This window comes from Saccoglossus kowalevskii, chromosome 20 (genome assembly GCF_978046115.1).
Source record: "Saccoglossus kowalevskii chromosome 20, keSacKowa6.1, whole genome shotgun sequence".
Lineage (NCBI taxonomy): Eukaryota > Metazoa > Hemichordata > Enteropneusta > Harrimaniidae > Saccoglossus > Saccoglossus kowalevskii.
In genome coordinates this window covers 6206896-6230202 of record NC_140660.1, presented here as the reverse complement: position 1 = coordinate 6230202, position 23307 = coordinate 6206896, and the positions used below count along the sequence as shown (strand labels likewise).

Sequence of the window (23307 nt, the reverse complement as noted above, 5' to 3'; positions counted from 1 at the left end):
TTAATAGGTCAATTAACTCTCAAAAAAGGTTTATAGTGACCACTTCTGCTTTATCTTAAGATGTCTGCCAAACCAATCGACCAATCAAAATTCTGCAAGTTAGGTGCACCAGTTTGCATTGTCCCCAGTGTGCCTGAGATGTACCCGGGCGACAAAAAACAACAGAAGAATTAAGACAAACTTTAACAAAAACAATAGGGTCAACACAGACTTGAACCCTAACTACTTACTTTTAGTAAAGTGTTCTTCAAGGTAGTCTTGCCAACACCTTCATGCCCTGCTATAAAGAGGTTTATTGTGTCAATGGGAATTCCTTGCCCTTCTTCCAACAATATATCAAAATTTCTTTTCTGTTGATAATTGAATAAAACAAAGCATTGATATGTAGCGATTAGTTCTTTTAATCGAACCTAGTGGATTTGTATTCATGATGGTATTTGACAGATATATCATAACACCATCGTAAAATTATTCATAAAAAATGCTCTGATAATTCCCAAATACACTGTCGCATAGCTCATTTCATTAAATACATTAGACAATAGATTAAACTTGTAGTGTCATTTCATGTCCTTCCAAGACGGAGTTACATGATTTCCCATTAAATTTTTAGATACAAAAGTTAAGTCGCAATTTCAGCGGCAATCCCCAAATATACTGTGCTCTTTTACCCACACTGAGGACAGGAACAGGTACAAGAATATCAGCTTTATGTCCCCTCTGACTGGATGCCATTCAACAAACTATGAATGCTATGAGGTAGCAAATATTAAACCTGGAACAGTATGTTTCACTGCTGAGTATAGGCAACTAAACTTAAAATGTATTACAGTGCAAGTTACTCCTATTACACATAAACTAAAACACACTTTAATAGCAACCAATCACAATGTCCTCCTTTAAACACTTTCCTTCATAGGACGCAGTAGCTGAAATAGAATCTCATTACTGAATGTACAACCATTGTTGTCATTTCAGACTGCTATCCCTCAATAAGTTATTATTACAAGCAAGGATGTATAAACATAAGGTTATCATGGGAATACCACAAAGTAGGCAGTATAGGACCACATTGATCTCTGCTACACGTCAGTCAATACAATCGCTTTACTTCCATTGTGCATACTTTGCGTTATTCTCATATAAATCTCATTATCACATGAACAAGCCAGGTTATTTTAGTTGAATAGAATATACAGTTTTCAAACCCTGGTTACGCCATTCAAACCTGTGTATATATCATTTTGTATTTTTTTCCCAGCTGTACAAAAGTATTAGAATAAAATATACAAAAATATAACTGACAGTTTTCTTATTTACTGTAATTAGAATATCACAATATAGACAATATTTACCTGTTCAACTTTTTGTAATAATGACTCGGCTTCTTTGTAGTATTGGTTTCGTATTTCACTTCCAGTGCCAATTTTAGATCTCACAAATTCTATAGGTGTAAGATTGTCCTAATAATAATGATATTAACAGTAGAATTAACAAAATAGAATCACAAAAATGTGAATTCTTGTGAAAGTCATAATGTGGTAGTTAGCATTACTACTGACCTTATTTGGTGACGTCATATCAATACCATTATCTAATAATAATGCAATAATCTGTAATGCTCTACTTATATCCTCTGTAGTCTTGATAGGATCCACAATAGTATTAGGATGAAGAATGTAGAACAATGCATTCTTGTTATCCTATTATAGAATAAAACAAAGTCATGTTTATTCCATCCTGCAATCATGCTGTATATAAAATACATAAATATTAGTTCAGATAATCCACTCAGGTGTGCACATCATGCTAACATTAAGGAAGTATCATTCCTGGAAATTAGAATATCACAGGTTGTTTCCATACATAGACTCAGATGTGACATGGATTCATGGAATTATTATTATTATAATACTTAACATACTGTAAGTAAAAACCAATTGAGTTATTAGATATAAATTATGTGGTAAGGCTAATTTTAGACACAGTCCAGGGGCCTATGGATTGAGCTCTGCCTGTCTGTTCGTTCACCCATCAGACCATCACAGTTCATTTACAGATTTACCCAAAACTTAGTACATGGTTGAAACATGATGGAATGCATATGGCCCAGATTTTTGTGGATGGTGGGAATTGCTTTGCATCCAAAGTTTATGTACAATCAAAAACATTTCTCATTAAAAAAATGATTAAAAATTCAGATGGGATGTAAGTTGTATTGTAATAAAATGTGCGCATGTCGCAACAGACGCAACTTTCCTTCTAGCCGGGCATGGCGAGCAAAAGATGTAATTTAGATAATTTTTCCAGGGTTGGTAACATAGTGGTCCCTCAGCAACGCCCACCCTTTACTGTCCCTGATTTTGTATGTTGAGGTCCCTGGGCTTATGACAATGAGAAATACATTGTAATATGTACATTATAATAAAAACATAAAATAAGTATATAAAATTAAATTCACGCCATACAATGCAAGTGATTTTAATCAGATTGGAGAACATGTAGCAGTAATTTCTTTTGAATTATAATACCTTATCACTGGGAACTTTCATGCTATATGTAGGTTTTGACATTTACTCTATAATTTATTGTAGGGTTTATAGTTTCAAGTTGAAAATTTAAATCATTGCTACAATTTAGAATATTAATAAGAAAATTAGCATAAGAAGCCCTAGATCACGTAATTTTCTTAGCTACATGTATATGTATATTTTTTTTTTATAAACTCTTTCATTTATAATCTAAATAGACTAATACACATATGCAGCTTGGGTACGGACAGGACATTGTGTTTCTTAACTGTCATCATAACATTTTCCAGGTTAACAAACGTATACTGATTTTTACTGATGGCAACTTCTGTTTAATTTTCAGGCATATTTTGTTTGCTGACAGATTCTTGTTTTGCAACTATCCCAGAGTGCATCTCACCTACAGTGCCATTACTTCACTGTCGACTGTGCAACGTTTACGTCCATGCTTAATAACAGAGTTCCTTGACTGTAATATATTGTACTTGTTGGTGAGCAGAATGGTTTAGTAGAGGTAGGTCATTGAATGTTCATATCTTAGTAATTGCAACCAGGAACTCCTGGGTTCGAACACCCATAGCAATTAAATGTCATCTATGCTTAGAGTGTGTTTCGGGGTTCAGGGTTTTGCAGTGAGAATGTGTGCAACAATTGGGATTCCAGGCCTGTGATTTCTTTGAGGGCCGCTTGCAAGTTGTCGAATCTCATCGCTTTGTTGGGCTCGAGGTCGCCGTGCGTTAAGTTCGGGGATTCTGTGAGCGCGAGTGAGTGGACTGCTAGCTTGGGCGGAAAGTTCTCCCGTTTGTCTTGGGTACCGCATCAACGAGTGAGAGGCCCGGCAGTGGAGGACACCCCCCCCCCACGTTGATCGGAGGGCATCCTTAAAGAGCCCACTGTGGATTCTCCCTTGCAGAGCGCCGGGTTTTCCTCTGAGACTTGGCCTTTGGTTGAGGGCCTGTCGAGACAGATTGCGTCTCTTGCAGGCCGGCCAGGTAGACCAAATGCAGATGGAGAAGGTTGCCTCCACTGCAGGTCTCCAATTTTGGTGCCGACCAGGGCAGGACATGCATTTCACCTCCCCCTGCCAGGGATTGTCTGTTGGAGCCGGTAACATGAATTTGTCCCTGAGCCCCGTCTGCACACCTCCCCTGTTTCGGCCAAGTACTGGGCATAGTGGAGGCGCACAGACGGTTTTGACGGTCGTTGGTCGTCTGCGGAGGAGGCTATTCTTAAGGCACCAGGCTGGGGCAATTTTATGCAAAACTCTTTCCACTGGACCAAACGCTACCTGATCGCTGTGGTCTCCAGTTCCGATACCAACAAGGTCTGGGACGAAACAGCACACCCTTGACCAGATCCCAAGGTTCCTTCCCCGACCCCACGAACTTTTGTTCAACAAGACGGGTAAAGGGAGATGGCCATGTTCCATGGACTTTTTCTGCAGCTCAAACTGAAACGATCCACCACGCCCTGAGGGTTACGACCCGTTAACTTCTTGGAGTATGTGGTCAGCACGCTGGGACGCATAGTTGTGAGTCTCCAGGACTCTGAGGCCTCAGAGGCAGAACGCACCAGCCTTCTTGACCAGGCGACACAGCTATTGGTAGGACATCGCACGACTATGTGTGATATTTTCCAGTGTCATTTGGCTCTCTTGGCAGGGGCTACCTCATTCTCCTTCCCAGAATTCCTTGCGGTTAGATCACCGAAAGTATCTCTGCCACCACACACCGCCATTTTGTGGTGAAACACCACAAGACTTTTACTATGCGCATCATTTGCGTATTTTTATTCCCCGTTCGGACAAATGTTGGATTTCGTCCGCCCGTCCGTGGCATTCAGACATATGCACCCCGATTTTCGTTATGACTCGATTAAATATGGCTGACTGGCAGCCATTTTGTCCCTCAAATTTGCTAAATTCTGATATTTAAATATGTCTGGAACTGTTTATTGGAGCTGAACAGGTTGATTTCAATCAAACTTTGTATGATGATCATGCATATTGTGTAATAGGTGTACGTCACTTTTTTTCAAGATTCGGTCCAAGATGGCCGACTGGCGGCCATATTTGTTTTGTTTTTGTGCTGATTTCCTCCATAAGACATGGCCTGATTCAGTTAAAAGTTTGTACATAGATACTATGAACTGTTTTTCATGGCTGAATAGGGCGATCTCAATTAAACTGTGTATGGTAATCAAGCATATTGGGTTATAGGTGCATGTCACTTTTTTTTCGAGATTCAGTCCAAGATGGCGGCTATTTTTTTTTTCCCGTTTTCGTGCTGATTCCTCCTTTTGGAGCTGAACAGGGCGATATGGCCTAATTCAGTTCAAAATTGAATAGGGCATTTTCATTCAAACTTGTATGATGACCTTACATATTAGGTTATGATGCAAGCCATATTTCTTTTGGAGATACTTGAACAACAATACCCAACTGGCTGCATTTTTCTTTTATGGTATTTCCTCTGTAAAATATAGTCCAATTCAGTTCAAAGTTTCCACGTACATGTAGGTACTATACTGAGAGTAACACAATCTAAAATTAGTGTTAGTGTTAAAAAAACATTGATCTTTTATTCCTACATGTCACTTGTACTGAACATTTACATCGACTACAGCTAATACTGAACAGGGACTATGCATTGTATTGTGTTTATTCCTACTGGAAAACAAGTTTTAAAATATTTTATCGTTAACTGATAAAGATTTTCCTGTAAATGTACTGTCAAGTGTGAAATAGTTATAAATTAAATGAAAATAATTTCATCGCGGAATAATAGTTACTAAGGGGTTACTCGGTTCATCAAACTGATCTTTCTGTCGATTGCCAGATGAAAAATATAAGGAAACGAAAGCACTAAGGGGCATTGACGACTAAATCATCCTACTTCCCACTGACTTTGAAAACAGCCAGAATCTACAAACAATGCATACGCTTTTGTAGGTTCGAAAATCAAACACCTGCATGGCAATGTTTTGTTGGGCGTCTTTGAAAATAGTACCACTGTGACGCATCGACCAATCAACGATAAGCATAAAATCGTGTGGTGGCAGACATATATTCCTAGAAATATAACTCTGCCTGGGAGATTGGGGCTACCTCTGTGCAGCGAGATGCTGTCTTGGCAGCTTGTGTTTTCGCTTGCTGGTTATGGCTCCGTCACTGCCTCAGTTACGCAGACTGGACCTCTTCCACGCTCTTTGATGGGGAGAATGTGGGTGCAGTCTTTGAGTTTCGGAAGGCCACTGACCAGATGGTACGCCATATCAAGTTGCTTGAAGTGCACTTAGCACTGATACACTTTCTACCCATAGTTCGAGGCCACAGAGTCTTGCTTCGCGTGTCTTGCTTCACAGCAGTGGTCTCCTATATCAACAAGGTGGTCGGACCAGATCCCCACTGCTGTCAGTTCTGGCGGACCAAATTCTCCTTTGGTGCCTAGAATACAATGTGAGCTAACCGCACACCACCTTCCAGGGGTGCGTGCAGTCAAACTGACGCCCTCTCGTGGTGACTCCATTTCCAGAACGCAGAGTGGCAGATACCCAGATGGGTAACCTCCTGTTACTGTTTCGGTGGTGGGACGGTCCAAAGTTACACCTGTTTGCTACATCCCGGAATGCCAGTGACACACCTGCCTGTTGACCCCAGGAGCTTGTTCCATGGACACTTTGTCGATCCTGTGGACCCACATGGATGCGTACACTTTTCCTCCCTTCCCACTAATTCACCGGGTTCTGGAGAAACTTCGACAAGAGTGCAGGTGCATCTTAACGACTGCAGGGATCCCTGCTCAATCTCTGCATCACACTTTTTTTGTGGAGAGGTGTCTCCCATTAGCACTCCTTGGAAGTTCCCAGGTCTTGTGTCCTCATGCAGAACTGTTTCGGCTTTTTTTTCCTTTTCTTTGAAGGCTAGCTACCCTAGACTTTGGATTTGGGTCTAGTGTTCTTGGGCATGCCGACCCCCGTCACCGTATCAGCAGTTGCTTTTGGAGACGTCCCTGGCTAGGTAAGACACTGTTTGTCACTGGTCTTAACCAGGTGGTAGTTGTAAGTAGAAATATTGTCCCGGGCTGGGACACCATTTATTGTTTTGCTTGGAAATCCACCGCCTCTCAGTGCATGACCGCGAACACAAAGGGTATGTGACTCAGAAAATGCAAAAGCCGAGTGGAAGCATGTATGTTAAAGTAGTTAATGAAATAAATGATGTGTTTAATTTATTCAGAAGCCTAGGAAGCGTAAATACAACAGGGTCAGAGTGCATTGTAAAGCTTTTCTCATTCGGTACGCTATTGTTTTTTCCAAGTAATTGTTGTGATTATGCCAATCAAGATGGCGCCTGCTTAGTGACCGTAGAATGCAGTGCCATTTCAAAGATAAAGCACTGCCATCTTTGCACAAATAGTATATTCTAGATAGGAATGGAGAAAAATATTTTCTCTCATTAAAAAATAAATCCTTATTATAATTACATTTCTATTTTGCTTGTATTTGTGTGATCAAATTTCACTTCAAAAATTCTTACAACAAACACATTTCTATGCAGCCTAAATATAACTTTTTTTATGTAAAGAACAATGAATTTAATACATGCCCAAAACTCTATTTTCTTATTCAGAAATATGGAAGTTATGGTTATTAGAACTGGACAACTTAGGAAATTTAATGTCGGAAATGAAGACGTTAGGTGACATTAACTGTATTGCACTGTTGTATCTACGTTTACATCATGGTCTACAGGAACTGGAGGTAATGTTAAACAAATCTTGTTAAGTCTTTTGAAATTATGATCCTGATATTGTAATACCAGAAAAAATAGGTAATTTGACAAATAAAGTTAGGAAACATGTTGCCAGGGCCAGAGGAGCTTAATAAACTATAAATATAAAACAAAATCATTTCTGTATGCAATTTCTGTCATGGAAAAAAAGCTGTAACTTGTGAACAAAAACATTACTACTAAAACATTATTTTTTGTGGAGGAATGCAAGAACGACCTGTACATGTTACTGAATTGCAAAGTGTGATCATCACACATCAACTTCCTGGAGTGTGCAGTCAAAGGGTTGAAAGCATGTGTACAGCCTACAATTGAAATTAATACAACAGTTAGTTGAAGTCAGTGAGCACGTCTACAAATTTACCATGCTAAACAAAAACAAACACAGTTTTGAACTGGATAGTTTTTATAGTGAACATAAAATCTTTCATTCCAGAAAAATATGCAATGTAAATTAGGATGTGAGGATAATTCTGCCATCAATGTGTGTGGAAATCATTCAAAACAATTGCATTTGCTGCCACTAGTGATGAAATTAGTCTTCTGAATCTATGGGAAAAACTCTCAGCTGCACTAGTTAAAGAAAGAAATGAAAATTATCAAATTATTTGTTTCCATGACACCGAGAAATATAAATAAAAAAAATTAAGATGCAAGATGACAAAATATCAGGAATGGAATGCACTCTGAAGAAACACAACAAAAAAGTAAATTAATGTGAGCTACAAATACAAGAAAAAAGTCAATATTAGTGTCACCTAGTCAGTGTCATCTCCCAAGAAACACAACCAAATAGTAAATTAATGTGAGCTACAAATATAAGAAACGAGTCAACAATATTAGTGTCACCTAGTCAGTGTCATCTTCCAAGAAACACAACCAAATAATAAATTAATGTGAGCTACAAATATAAAAAATGAGTCAACAATATTAGTGTCACCTGGTCAGTGTCATATCCCAAGAAACACAACCAAATAATAAATTAATGTGAGCTACAAATATAAGAAATGAGTCAATAATATTAGTGTCACCTGGTCAGTGTCATATCCCAAGAAAGAAAAAGATATAAAAGCAAAAGTTACTGGAAAAGAAAAACAAAAGGAAAAAGTAAACTAATTAGAGAACGATAATCAAGAACTCTCAGCACAAATAAAGGTTATGATGAAAGACTCAGAAATAAAGCCTTTTCAAAATGGAAAATATGACATTAGACAGGTGTATTATGATTTGTTAGCCCATAATGTTGCTGTTGAGCAGTGCACTCCAATTCTGAGAACTGTGCAAAACATAGATATTGAACCAATTACCTAGTAAATCATTTACATCTATGATAAGAATAGAAACATTTCACATGGTACATTCAGCACATACATTCTGGGCCAACAACCAACACCCTGCATGGTAATGGAACTAGGAAAAAGTTCATAGATTACACAGGAATTCAAGTCACCCTATCTGACAGGTCTTTCTTCTATACTCAAATTCCAAGTGTGTAACATGGTAAAGCTCAGGACCATCCAATGTTCTCAATTCAAACATTTCACAAACAAAATGAAGCAATTAGGGAAAATGATGATGAAAAGGTGTCACTCTTTATAGTCACCTAGTTGAATTCAGCTTATATCTTAAATTATTACTGTCCAGCTAGGATTAAAACACAGGCAAGTGAAATTTGATCTCTTAGCAAATATTTTTGTCATTTTTAGTAATTTTCTATTTCTTTTTTCAAACTACATTTACCAGCCTAATTGCTTTGCTATTGGAAGTGGAAATATTTTTCGTAAACAAATTGGCATGTTCTTTAACAGCCACAACCAAACTACAAATTCACACCATTTTAGTTGGGAAAAAATGGCTGGGGGTTAATACAAGAAAAGACTTACAAGTCATACTCAATAGTTACAAAATATACTCTATGAACAGAATTATTTTACGGAAAATAATACTACTAGGCAATACAGGCATTTTGCAAAGCCATGCTAGCAATTTTTTAGCAATGGCTTACAAACAAGTGTTGAGTTTCAGAGTGGTGTCGAACGTAAATTTGAAAAAAATAATAATAATCACTTCAATAATAAATATAGTCAGTCACAATTTCAGTTTAAATTACACTACATTACAGTGAAAGCCTGATGTGGTATTATTGAAAACTTAAAATACATATGTAAATTTGACAAACTATTATCTCCTGTGTGACTACAAGTCAAGAATGAGAGTATAAATGCTGATTGATTTGTCATATCTACTGTTTTTTTGTTTCCAGGACCAACCAAAAGAACAAACTTCTAGAGGAGGAATCAGATCATCCTTGGTTGTGGACACAATCAAAAGTCAGTGTTAACATTGTGTGCACAATTTTGTGCTATTTGCCTTTGCTTATTGTGTTTTTAGCATGCCACGGCGTACATTGTGAATTTATTCAAAGATCTATTGGTACATGTGCGTACAATGCTCAATTTATTTAGACAACCGTGTGTACCCTTTTATTTAGACTATGTATTCAGATCAACGTTATTATTTTATTATCTAGTTCTTATGTCATTAAAAGATTTGAACTGTATTTTATTGTGTCGAACTGACTTATTGCATGAAAGCCCTATTTAGCACAACAGTGTTGGATTGTGAATGATTTGTTTACTCCAGTGTTTATTGTGATACATTGCCTATCATCTTTAGGGTCATTAACGTATATCTGGATATGGGAATGCCACTATATATTACTCTTCGTTCGAATGACCTCTGTGTGTCCAATGTTGAAGCTGGAGATTACATGATCTAATATGACCTTGTTATGATAAATCAAAAGATGCACCTAGATAAGTCCTGCAAGAATGGCATCACCAGTCACAACCCAAATTCATTTTGCTGGTCAATCAAAAACAAAGTCCGGGTAACAATGTGTACAGATGATGAGTCACTAATTGGTGTTCAGTACTGCATAGACATGGAAGCCACTGATACAAATTTTAGTGATATGTTCAGGTGAATGGAGAGATAAACATTACATTATCTTGAAAGAGACTTAAAGGACGGTGGACGTCATGTAGCATTCACATTTTATTTAAACAAGCAATGTATTTTACATGTGTTGTGTTCGCTGCTATGAGTTTCATATAAAACAGGACACTGCTCGATGACCACCGCCTCTTAAGCACTGCACAGAGCACATATTGCATTACAAGAATATCGTAAAGACACACCTATATCTAGGCATTCACATGTTGATTCCATGACACTGGTTAAGTTTGGGTGCCCCGTGTCAAATCTAGTCACCTCAATGCAATAATCAGACAAATATGTCCTTTTATAACAAACCACAAATGAATGTGTACACTTCTTGCATATTTACCCATGATTCCCTGTCATGGCAAAAGTCCTGCAACACGTAAAAGGTACAAAAGCACACTGTTACAGTCGTATTCATAGAAGATGAGGATTGGGGATGTTATGAAATCTTGTCTGTACATATAAAATTGTAAAAACATGATCATTCTCTCATGCTATGACACAAATTGAATTTGGGCTACCGGTAAATTGAATTGTATACCATGACGTACAGCTGTTATGTGCTACTACTCTAGTGTATTTCACCACACACAAATTTCTCACGATTGGCAGACTATATCATCTACTTTGGTAATAAGCCAGTGCATATCACACTTTCTGTACAGAAGATAGTGTTGCATACATAACCAGTGCATTTCTTCATTTTCCCAGCATTACTGCCTGCTAATGATTCTCTCTATAAATAATGAATCTAATATATGGATGCAGAAAATTGAACAATTTAAAAAGCTGCATTCATAATTTATAGAAAACAATTAGACTTCATCAAATATCACAATGAGAAAATACAGACAAAACAAATTTCTACATCTATTCAAACAGGTTCCGGATTTAATAACAACATGCCTGAGGATATCGTCAGTCTTTAACATACATCGACAAAGACATTTATTTAAATCATGCAGATACCGTATTTGTCGTACTTAGTGCCCACCCCTACCGAAATGTTCGAAATAAAATCGTGAAACGTGGTCAATTAATTACAGAGATATTATAGCATACTTGTCAGATTTATTTAGTGCCCATGTTCAACCTAGGGCCCAACCATTAAGTCATTAACCTTTTCACTACCAGTTCTCTCTTTTCATCACAAATTCACGAAATATTCCTGTTTCTGCACTTTGCTTCAGAAGATTGGAAGAAAATTACCATTTTTTTTTTAAATCAAATTTAAATTGACTGACATAATGTATATTTTCTCTAAAATTAGAGTTCATTTCCAGAAATATTGAATAATATAAGAAAAAAGTTAAGCAAAATTGTAGTGAAGAAGTATGGTGGTGAAAAGGTTGAGGTGTTCATTACTCGAAAATTGGAATTCATCATTTTTAAAAAACAGTGTTTCCTGTTTCTCGGCGAAATTTGTACAGGGTAAATTGTGCTGAAAATGACGGAATGAATTGCTTTGCATCAAGAATTTGCGAACAATCAAAAAAAAAAGATAATGATGAAGATCAATACCTAATAATTTCAACATTGTAAAATCTGACGGTATGTAAATAATATTGTAAGAAAATGTGCATATTTTTGTGACCATTTCTGTTTCTTCATTGTAAAAGTCTTGTGGAAATCAATAATGACACAACATGGACTTTTTTTGCCACATTATAAAACCTTTTTTAACCATTTCACCACCAGACTTTTTTGCCTAAATTTGTCTGCACTTTTTCTTTTATTCAATATTTTTCGAAACGAACCCTAATTTTGCAGCCAACAGACAAAATTTCAGTCAATTTTAAATTTGTGCTCAAAAATTGTTGCTAAAAATGTCCCAATCTTCTGAAGGAAAGTGCAGACTATAAATGGGAATATTTTGTGAATTTGTGATAAAAAGAAGAAAACTTGTGGGGAAAAGGTTAAAAAGTAGCTTCACGCTAATGATTTTTGTGTTATGTTCAGCATAAAAATGTAAAGGGCAAATTAAAAGAATACAATTTTTTTTTCTAAATTGAATTGAATGTGCAAATTAATAGTCTGTGAATTAATAGTTGATTTGTACAGTTGATTGTACAAAACAATGTTGAAAAAAAAGTCTTATGTTTTGGTTTTGCAGATCTCCCAAAATATGAATCACTATTCAAAATATCACACAGGGCAATCTATATGATAAATACAGTACCCCGGTATATGCACCAGGTGTCATTGATTAAACAAATTTTGTGAAGAGTTTGCCAAATTTAACTGGTTATAGATTTTAAGACGTAACGAATATTGGAGAACTATAACTAAATGGGCAAATAAAATACCACAAAACACATACACTTGATGGAAAAGATTTGAGATATACATGCATTTGTCTTTGTGCACAACACAAGCTAAAAGTTTCATTGCAGCCGATCCACCCACAATATAAAGCTTACAGGTATTGGAAGTATCTTGTAGAAAAATATATCCAGTAACTTTTTAGTCGCTATTTTCACAAATGATAAAAGAATGAGAATCAATTTCTGTCGCAACATAAAAACATTAATGTGATCTGATTATAACTGTATATTAATGCTCTAGAAATGAGACAGGGATGGGTATAGATAAAAAAGTCAGGTGTATGACCTCATGTGCCAAATTGTCCAAGCCGTCTATATCTCATGATCTAGGTCACCAATAACCCAGTTCATAGCAATAACAGTGTGGTACTTGAGTGAGGCATTCAACTGTTGGGACTTGTATGTGTAAGCATGATTGAGGCCTCATCTCCATCCATCAGTGTTTCGATCATATTCAACTCTTCCTGGGACAAGGGCGACGCACTACCGTAACTGAGCAGTGGCAATAGCACGCCCTGCTGTAGACTGTACTTAACATAAAGGAATACTTGGTGTATCAAAAGAATGCAGGCTAATTGTTGAATGATGATGACATGAGGGATTCCTATAGGACAAATTCCTGTAAGATTTCTTTAAAATTTTGACACAAAATGCTATAGAATTCCTCTAGGACAAATTTTCACAGGCATACTAAAGGAAACATGTGTCAAAATATTATAGGAATCCTACAAGAATTTGTCCTATAGGAATCTTAAAGGAATCATACAAGAAACTTTTGTAATGGAGGCTGAGGATATGGAACATAACAAGTAAAGCGTCATGACTGAGGAATATATGCATAATGAGGTAAACATAAGACAAATGGTAAAAGATGAGAAACCAGGTCAAACACCAATCAGAAATTGCGTACTGTAAAATAATTTATTTATCGCTGACGAATGATTCAGTGAAAATAAAAACCAGCAAATACACTGACCTCATCAGTGAAAGCAACCTCCATACAAAACACTCAAAAAGATTCTTCAGCAAAAATTTATTTCAGCTAAAATAAAGTATTTTACAGTAATTAATTGTGACAATAGTATTCAATCTATCATGAACAGTTGAATGCAAACAATTAAATGTAATTAAACAATTAAATATAATTTATACGTCAACATAAGTATGAACATGGAAGACTGAATGCATGAATGAATGAATAAACCAATAACAATTAGGTAATGGTAAATAATAATAATAAATAAATGTAGTTAATGTCTTGAATATGACATGAGTTATATACCAATTATTTTTGATGATGTCATACACATAAGAACCTAATTACTCCTCACCTTGTCACGAAGATTAATATCTGCAGATTTAGATAACAACAGTTTTACTGCATCCAATGCATTTCTATAGCAAGCCCGCATCAGTGCTGTCCTACCATGCTGTAAAATATAGAAGACTACATATCACAGTTATTAGTGAGATTGTATGTATTTACATATTTACACACAAGTGTTCATGTAGTTCAGCATTTGGTTTCTCTTGTGTAGAATTGGTTAATTTAAAATTTATGCAAATTGTTGCAAATTACACGGCATGTCGAACTAATAATTCCTGTAAAAATTGCACACAGAGAAAATCAACATACTGAATCAACTTAAATAAGAGCTTTCAGAAAGCGTTCATGATCAAATTTGAAATAGCATGGAAAATAGCATTTTATGACTGCATGGATGTAACCGTTTATTTTATTTGGGATTGGAGTAGGGTTATAGCAATACCTAGGTATGTATTCATGGTATTACTATTGATATGTTATATCAATTACCAGGTGACATGTTAGTGAAACACAAAATTCAAAGCTAAAAACGTTTACAGTATCTAAGTGGGAAATTATATATAATCAAGCCACCATCAATATGTCTCCACATAAATATAGTGAAGGTACACCTAATAAGCTTTTTGATCTGTGTGAAAAAGGCCGAGTAGAAGCGGCTAAGTTTCAGAGGACCAGGGCAGCTTTGTGATTTGTGTGGCAAAGCTAATTTTTATGTGAAATTGAATGGCTGCTGCTCAGAAAGTGTTCTTCTGAGTGGCCATGATTTGGTCACATAATCTCAGCCTTGTAGAATTAGTTATCCCACTGACGAAAAAACATTTCTAATCTTAACTCACAGTCGGTCAGCATGTATCACAGTTGCACATTCTCAGATGGCTTGTTTTGAATTACAGGTTTGCTATACCACAAGTGTGTTATATAAGGCGTGTAAGCCAGTGGGTCGTTGGCGCCAGCAGTGACAATCAAGATGGACTGACAGGGCTAGGCAGCTAGCATGAAGTGCAACGAGAAACTAGGAAACATTAGACAAGTCCCCCCCCCTATGGCGAGACTGGCAAGCAACTGAACTGAACTGTACGTTTACATTTTACAATTTCTGGTGATAAGAATATATTGGGAAAATTGACTGGTATGGCAAATAGTGTATTTTCCATAATATGGATATGGCTAACAAGAAAAGTACATTGTCTGTCTGCTCGGTGTAGTTCTGCTCAGACAACCCCTCCCCTCACAATCCTGTGTGGTTAGTCCATTCATAACTGTGTATGTCACATGGTTGCACGATAGATAGTTTACCAACAAATAGAAAGCTTTTTTTTTTTATAAATGACTGCCAAAAAGCAGCTGAAATTTGGCATATCTGATGGCTACGGCTACGGCTTCATTTCTGCCGATATATGTTCTAGTGACATGAGCTGAATTTGTTGCTGACTATTCTACTTGTTTTATACTACATGTAGTTTCTTTTTGACCAAATATAAATTCAGTGTGTCTAAAGTGACCCCAAGGATCGCTGTACTGATATATCCAAATTTATAGTCACCATTGTAATACATACAAATATATACAATCTCACTGTGTAATAAAAATATATTCCTTCATTTCCAGTACAGAACTCTGATAAGTTGCTATATTGATTATATAGGAAAATGTCAAAATATCAACCCTGTTCAATTTGAATTCTTGTTAAAAACAGCAAGTCCAATTGCTCTGATACTATCGCGAGGTATACATATTGTTCATTTTCTAATGACATCATCAGTTCTTAAATTGAAATGTGCAGTGCTAGTAGCGGAGCCCTCTCAGCCAACAGGCTGCTTGTTTTTTCTGATTCAGTGGCATCTATTGAGAAGTCTACTATCAATGGACAGATTACAGTAAGCACATGCTGAGCATCCAAGTACATATATGAGATGTTTAAATAGATTTGTGTCGGATAACTGCTCAGAATGTTAGGGACTTTTAGTCCTGTTTGGACAGTCTCAAAATGTGGACTAATGGATTGATGCATTCATTTGTCCGTCTGTATCTAGCCATATTTTACATATGAGCCGAACAAATTCACACATACATTGTACATTATATCAGACATATGTGCAGACATTTGTTCCGTTGTCCAATTCAAGATGAAAGAATGATGGCCATTTTAAATGCAGAAAATCATCAATATCACTTTATTCAGGAAACAAATCCCAGTCATTTGTAGACTGATTTGATTTAAACTTGGTACATATATTGAACATAATGGGACCATGATGCACTTCAATCTATTTTTTTTTTGGATCAAGTCTTTCATCCATTCATCCATTCTAATGATATATACACAGCAATTTATTATTAATGTTGAATAGTGTGATAATACACACAACACAACTATGTATCACAATTTAAGGCAATGCATTACAACACAAATTTGCAATGCACAACAAAACATGACGCAATGTACGCCCTGCGACAATACAAAGTAGGTAACATATCATAACCTGTGGCGACTGCAGCATAGGGGTGTGTTAACCAAATGACCCAATCCAGCTAATGTATACAGTGCAAAATGCCTATAAATAACTAGCAGTGGTGTCATTTCATGTCAATAAGTCTATTCTCTAAAAAGAGAGTGAAATATATAATGGGTAAAATACACCATTTTGTAAAGATAAACACACCCGTGTCACAAAGGAGCCGGGCTTTAACTCGCATGTTTATTCCTGTCAGGCTGCTTCGAAACGTGCCCACAAGTGGAGATTTCGATAATCCTTTCCGTAATAGATGGGGAGAAAGAAGGATATACCCATTAAGGGCTTCCTGGCTTTGTTTATCTCTCGCTCCCGCCCTGCTAAGTAAACTTCGCCGATACATGGTAGTAATTGAGAACTGGGTTATAGAACACAATAATTAATTTTGATGATATACAAGAAGCAATAATTTCTAATTGACAGAATAATTCCAGAATTACTGGATTAGATATTGCTATAGTTCAAACATAGACAGTTAAAAAAAGCAAGTCATTTCCAACGTGCGTGCATGTGTGTTTGTATGTGTGCACGGATATCTCAACTGCTAGTCAAATTTCAATGAAAATTGGTACTGTGGTGCTATTGGATGATGCACAGACGTGATCAGTTTTGGATAGAAATTTGTATATTAATTTGTTAATTTTAAACTTATCCATGTACTAGTCATCATATTTAAAAAAAAAAACTTGTGTTGTTTAACTGGATGAAACAATGCAATAATTAACACTATGGGTAGAATCTTAAAAAAAATTACCAAAAAAAAACGGTTCTCAATTTTTTCAAATATCCATAACATAAATGAGTGATCTTCAAGGTTGTTATATATATTTTTTTTAACAATTGATACCTGAACATGAAATTGAGATATGAAAAAAAATGAAAAATTAATGACGATGCAGAAAAGAAATATTATTAACAGTCTAGGCGAATCACAGGTCACACATGAAAAAGAATTAATGTTTATTTTTAACATTAATCCCTATGGATAAAACTCTTTTGTATATTTTCAAACAGTCTTTTTTCAAAAAAAATGTTTCATCCCAAAAGTCAATGACATTTATTTTTTTCAAAAATGATGCATATTGTATTGGGGTGGTAACAAGCTGGGGGAGGGTCTGAAAAATAGTCGAATAACATTTTCTGCCACAGTACCCTAAATTCTACTAATCTGTGTACGATCCTATTTTGCATACAAACAACTATGGGGAAGACAATCTTTTTACTGAATCTGACTTTCTATAATGTTTCACTTCCAAAATGGTGTTTTATAATGACCAATGCAATATTAGGGTAATGTTTTGTCTACAATAAAGGTCATGACAATTATCTCTACTTGACTGCTAGCTGATGTGCTTTGTGCACCAGAGCAATGGAAATATTGGCAATGATGCTTTTAATGTATTATACCTACAATCTGACCTTATGACTTCACTACTACTATGTCAATTACTCTAATAGGTAATACAGTTTGACAATGTTTAACATTGTATCAGCTGTTCTAAATCCTAAAGAAAATTTAGTAGAAATGGGTTCAATAATTCCAGCTATTTCGGTGAGAAGATTTTCATTATCAGTTCATGACAACATTTGGGTATATTTTCCTCCAACTCCATACACTTTGTAACCCAGTTAAGTCATGTAAAGATATTTTATCATTTTCACAAGAATTATTGTATCATGCCTTGCTAGTATAATTGAATGAGAAAATGACTTCACTTGATTGCAAAAAGGTCTCAGATTGTCATTGTCAGTGAATAACACTTTAATGAAAATAAATGAGAATTGTTTTGCCAATATCAGATATAATATTTGTAGACCAATGTCTCTGCATCAACAATTGCCTCACATAGACTATAGTTATATTGGTAATATGAGAGACATAACAGCTACATTTTCAAAGCAATGTTTGTCAGTCACCAAATTATGTTTCAATTAACCGAATTGATATCGAAATTGAAAAGTGAGTAGAAATAAGCAGTCATTGTATACAATATCACAAAAAATGCAGGACTGATATGAACAGTACAACAGTATATAATGTAACCTGATTAAAAATTATGATTACATGTACTTGTCTGCAAGACAATAAATCTGGAAACAATAATTTGTGTGAGCTAACTCTTCCAGTGTGAATACAATTTTTATTTGTAAAATCTACAATCGACCCAGTTCAAGAACAAAAATCAATTAAAAAAGCAGGACGCCATGTTTTGATAAACACTTCATCCGCATAATTGTACCAGACCCATGACAAAGTGAACAAGAAAATCAATCAGTACTTGACATTGCAATGCAGTCAATCCTCCCATTATGCTACTCCCTGTAATAATTAGAATTCAATGCCATAAAATTATGAAAAAAAACTATAAAATAATTACGATAAAATACACAAAAAACTTCAACAAACTTAAGCAAAGACAGTAAAACGCCTTTTATACAAAATCTTCCAGCACGCACGGGGATTGCAACCTTCCTCAGCATGTAGATATGCCACTAATCAACCAATCACCGTTCAATTTAAATGCCTTGCAAGAAACAATATTTTTTTTTATATTTTTTTCTCATATGCGCCCTGGTTGAAGGCATGCATCACCTGGGTCAAAGGTGAAACTAACATGTGTTCTTTTATTCACAACTTAGCCGCTGTGTACCCGTGAATGTATTCTATGTGTATTTGGATGTTCTAATCTTGGTGTTTTTCCAGTGATTTCTCTAAGTGCAAGCCAAATACAGTAGGTGTGTCTTGTTTACCTGAGTTTTGCAAGAGTTTGAGCTGCCCAAGAAGTGCGATTTTTTTCATGTTGTTGATTACTGGCATGTTGATTTCCCATTTTAGAACCATATTTTCAACTTAGTTTATCATTTTCATATAGCAATCTTGTCATATGTTAACATTGTCATCTATAGGAGTTATAATTAGGTATAAGCCCTGTAATTCAGAACATGGTCATGTGAGGGTGCCATTTGGTGTGGATGGCACTTTTCAAAGTCAGTTGTCCATAAGCCATTGGAGAGGCAAGAATGTTTTTTAGCTCCGCTGTCGACTTTGTCGAGCGGAGCTTATCATATGAGTGATTGTCCTTCGTCGTCGTCCGTCGTCCGTCGTCCGTGTCAATGTTTTACTTTTTCGACTTCTTCTTGAAAACTACAAGCCTAAATGCTTTGATACTTGGTGTATATGTACCTTGGGTAGACCTCTCTTAAGTTTGTTCATTTCATGTTGATATCTTCAATTCTCTAATTTTGGTGAATATTTTTGTCATTTTTGGTAAAAACTAATATTTTCGACTTCTTGTTAAAAACCGCAAGTGCAATTGCTTTGATATTACATATATAGGTACTACATGTGGACCTCTCTCAGATTTGTTCATTTTGTAATGATATCTTTAATTCTTTAATTTTGGTGATTATTTTTGTCATTTTTGGTAAAAACTGATATTTTCGACTTCTTGTTAAAAACCGCAAGTCCAATTGCTTTGATACTACATATATAGGTACTACATGTGGACCTCTCTCAGATTTGTTCATTTCGTGATGATATCTTCAATTCTCTAATTTTGGTGAATATTTTTGTCATTTTTGGTAAAAACTGATACTTTCGACTTCTTGTTAAAAACCGCGAGTGCAATTGCTTTGATATTACATATATAGGTACTACATGTGGACCTCTCTCAGATTTGTTCATTTTGTAATGATATCTTTAATTCTCTAATTTTGGTGAATATTTTTGTCATTTTTGGTAAAAACTGATATTTTCGACTTCTTGTTAAAAACCGCAAGTCCGATTGCTTTGATATTACATATATAGGTACTACATGTGGACCTCTCTCAGATTTGTTCGTTTTGTGATGATATCTTCAATTCTCTAATTAATTTATTTTGGTGAATATTTTTGTAATTTTTGGTAAAAAGTGATATTTTCGACTTCTTGTTAAAAACTGTAAGTCCGATTGCTTTGATACTATTCATATTGTTCATTTTCTAATGATGTCTTCAGTTCTTTAATTGAAATGTGCATTGCTAACAGCGGAGCTATCTCAGCCGATAGGCTGCTTGTTTAAAAGTTTGTTTGCATGTACAGTTAATAAATTAAATTTTGTGTTTGTTTCTGCATGGTGTACAGATACACATGTCTCTGTAATCAATCATAACTAAGTAAAGTTCATTCGTCAGTTTATTTGTAATGTCTGGGATTCGACTTTTTTCATGTTGGCTACCGGAAAGCATTTCGGCACTGTTTTACTGCAAGTTTTTAATTGCTCATTAATATAATAAATCTTGAATGAAATCTGCCAGGTACACCTGACAAACAGTGGAACCATCATTTACAATGTGCAAAGTCATCTGACTACTGTACATACATGTATATCTCATATTATTTTTATTAAGAATAAGATTATTATTAGTCAGAACTTCAGAGTCATATTTTAGAACCAGGATCTGTTAAATTCTGTGCATGTGTCTATGCACATATAGTGGTTTAGTGTAAATAAATAAAAGCTGCTTAAGGTAGCAGGATTATTATTTGCATACTTGTTTTCTTCTACTAATTGGGACCAAACGACTACAAATAGACCCAGGAAAGTATATATTTTTGGAATCGCCAGACTTCAAGCTTTTCAAAAGTGTGTTTGTCATGCCCGTATCTGCATTCTACGGTGCGTTACTTAATCAAAAATGAAAAATTACTTTTTTTGTAAAAAAAATAATTACGCATTTATGCTGGTGATAAGAAGTTTTGTTTTCACTTTTCCTAGTTGTTCAATAGTCTGGTAAATTGAATGTGTCTGGACAGTTTTATTCAAGTAACGCGTTTTGAAAAGTAGTGTCCTGAATTTTAATTTCTGTTTTAGTCGCATTGACCCCAACTCAAACCACAACACATTGGTAAATAATCGATGAAATAGTTTGTCTGGACACACTCAAGTTCCTCTCATTGTCACCTTAAAGCTGTGAAAAGTTGGTGTTAATCCGACGACAATAAGTATACGTTATTTTTTGTTAAAGACCTTGTATTTTGAAAAACATAAACTCCTAGAAAACGTCGATGAAGTCACAGCAAAGATTTTCAAACTTGTTTATCTGCACAATCAATTTGTTTTCCCATCAAGGTCTGTTTTAACATGTGTAGGGGCATCCAAATGTGTAAGGCTATTGGAAACCAAAATAAAATAAAGGAATAGGATAGCTATAGTTCGATAAAATCGGCAGATGAAAACACTAAAATCAATGATTTTTTTCAGTGGCTGTGTGACCTTGTGTCTGACACATTCATATGCAAATGACTAATCTGTGAAATAAACAGGGGCGGAGACAAACCACTCAAATGTTTGGAAACATACATTGTGTGTCAGATAGCTACTGATAACACATCCTAACATTGCTTTGTCTTGAGTTAATCTTTGAAACTTATAGGCACACAAATTAAACCTGTGTTGTTGATTTTAGAAAACACTACTGAAACTGCCTTGCTTCCCTTCAGAAAATCTACATTTTAACCAACTTACATGACATTTTAGGTTACGTTGACTTTGTCAGATGAAAGTTTATTGTGCATTTCATCAATTAATAAATAAATGTGAAAATCGTAATTTTCAACACAAATAATAGTCTCGCTACCTTAAACCACTAAATATGATATAGTATTTATAATATTTGGTAATCAATGTCCTAAGAAATTATTAAAAATGGCTAGACGTTGCAATGTCCAATCACCAAAAAACATGCAGCCCCATATGTTTCACTGCACATCATCCTCTGTTGACAAAGTGATAAAACCAGGAAAATATGTTTGTCATTAAATATCTTGGCATAAAAATCACGTCATTGACCTTTAAAAAAACTGTTTGATCAGGAATATATGTTTTCAAGACGTAATGTAGCATGCATTATTTTCTGGTAATAGTTTAAATCATGAATAACCTCAAAAAAAAACTAATGAAAAGACCTTCAAGTAATTGACCTTTTGCTGTTGGATACGCTTTGAGAATTTCACAAGTTTTACACTATTCTTATTAATAGCCAAGCTAATGGTTTCCAGGTGAAAAAAATTGTAGAACTCTATACATCTTAATTTAAATATCAACATTCTAAATTAGGCACAGAGAGACCAATTATTTAATTCTTAAAACAATTTAAAAATGAGTGTGATATCCTGTTTGAAAATCAGGACGAAAACTACTAGATTGGTTAGTTGCCATAGAAACTGTGGTAACAATAGCAGCTAGTATGCGAAGATAATTATATTGTTACAAAATTGTTATCAACCTTCGTTGTTCTTGGGAATAGGTAATGACATTCTACACGTGGTGTTATTAATACTACCTCCAGCCTCGCTCATGTAACTCCCCACGGGAACCAGAAAATCTAAATCAACTGTGAAAATACATAAAATAAAATATTGTATATTTCAAATATAAGTGTTGTTATTTTGTTGGAGAGTGAGTGTGAGAGATGCATGACGTAGTTGTATATGGTGGATGTCTGTTCGATGTGATAAAATAAATAACACAGTCATTCAGAAAATATCATGATTTGTTGTCTAATCTTGGGTTGTTGGCCTTCGGCTCTGGCATCATCAATATTACGGTCATGACCACTATCCCTTGGGCAGCCAACAAATCATGCTATTGCCCTCACAAACATGTTATATTTAACTATCCTTCAACACCCGGCCACATTCCGTCCGACATTAAAATCAAACTACAATAAGTAATAAACAACCCAGCTCCATGTCAGTGAACATTTTCACCAATATCTAATTCTGGTCCCCATAACATCTAATTCTGGTCCCCATAACCCATAATATCTAATT

At 35.4% G+C, this 23307-nt stretch overlaps 1 protein-coding gene and 1 long non-coding RNA gene across 3 annotated transcripts in view; one reads left to right on the top strand and one right to left on the bottom strand.

The window, feature by feature from the left end:
• LOC144349694 (death-associated protein kinase 1-like) overlaps positions 1–23307 on the bottom strand; it is a 65926-nt gene that overhangs the window by 7687 nt on the left and 34932 nt on the right. Inside the window, exons 4-7 of one of the 2 annotated variants that reach the window (XM_085494581.1) lie at positions 13985–14083; positions 1563–1703; positions 1356–1463; positions 231–350 (exon numbers count right to left, since the gene is read on the bottom strand). In XM_085494581.1, coding sequence (XP_085350707.1) covers positions 231–350; positions 1356–1463; positions 1563–1703; positions 13985–14083 — 468 coding nt within the window. Of the gene's footprint in view, positions 1–230; positions 351–1355; positions 1464–1562; positions 1704–13984; positions 14101–23307 lie in introns of both variants that reach the window. The other variant, XM_085494582.1, reaches the window with a different exon arrangement.
• On the top strand, positions 2690–9883 carry LOC144349695 (uncharacterized). Its single transcript, XR_014927945.1, has 3 exons — positions 2690–3045; positions 7162–7292; positions 9587–9883. It is a non-coding gene; the product is annotated as an uncharacterized LOC144349695 (long non-coding RNA).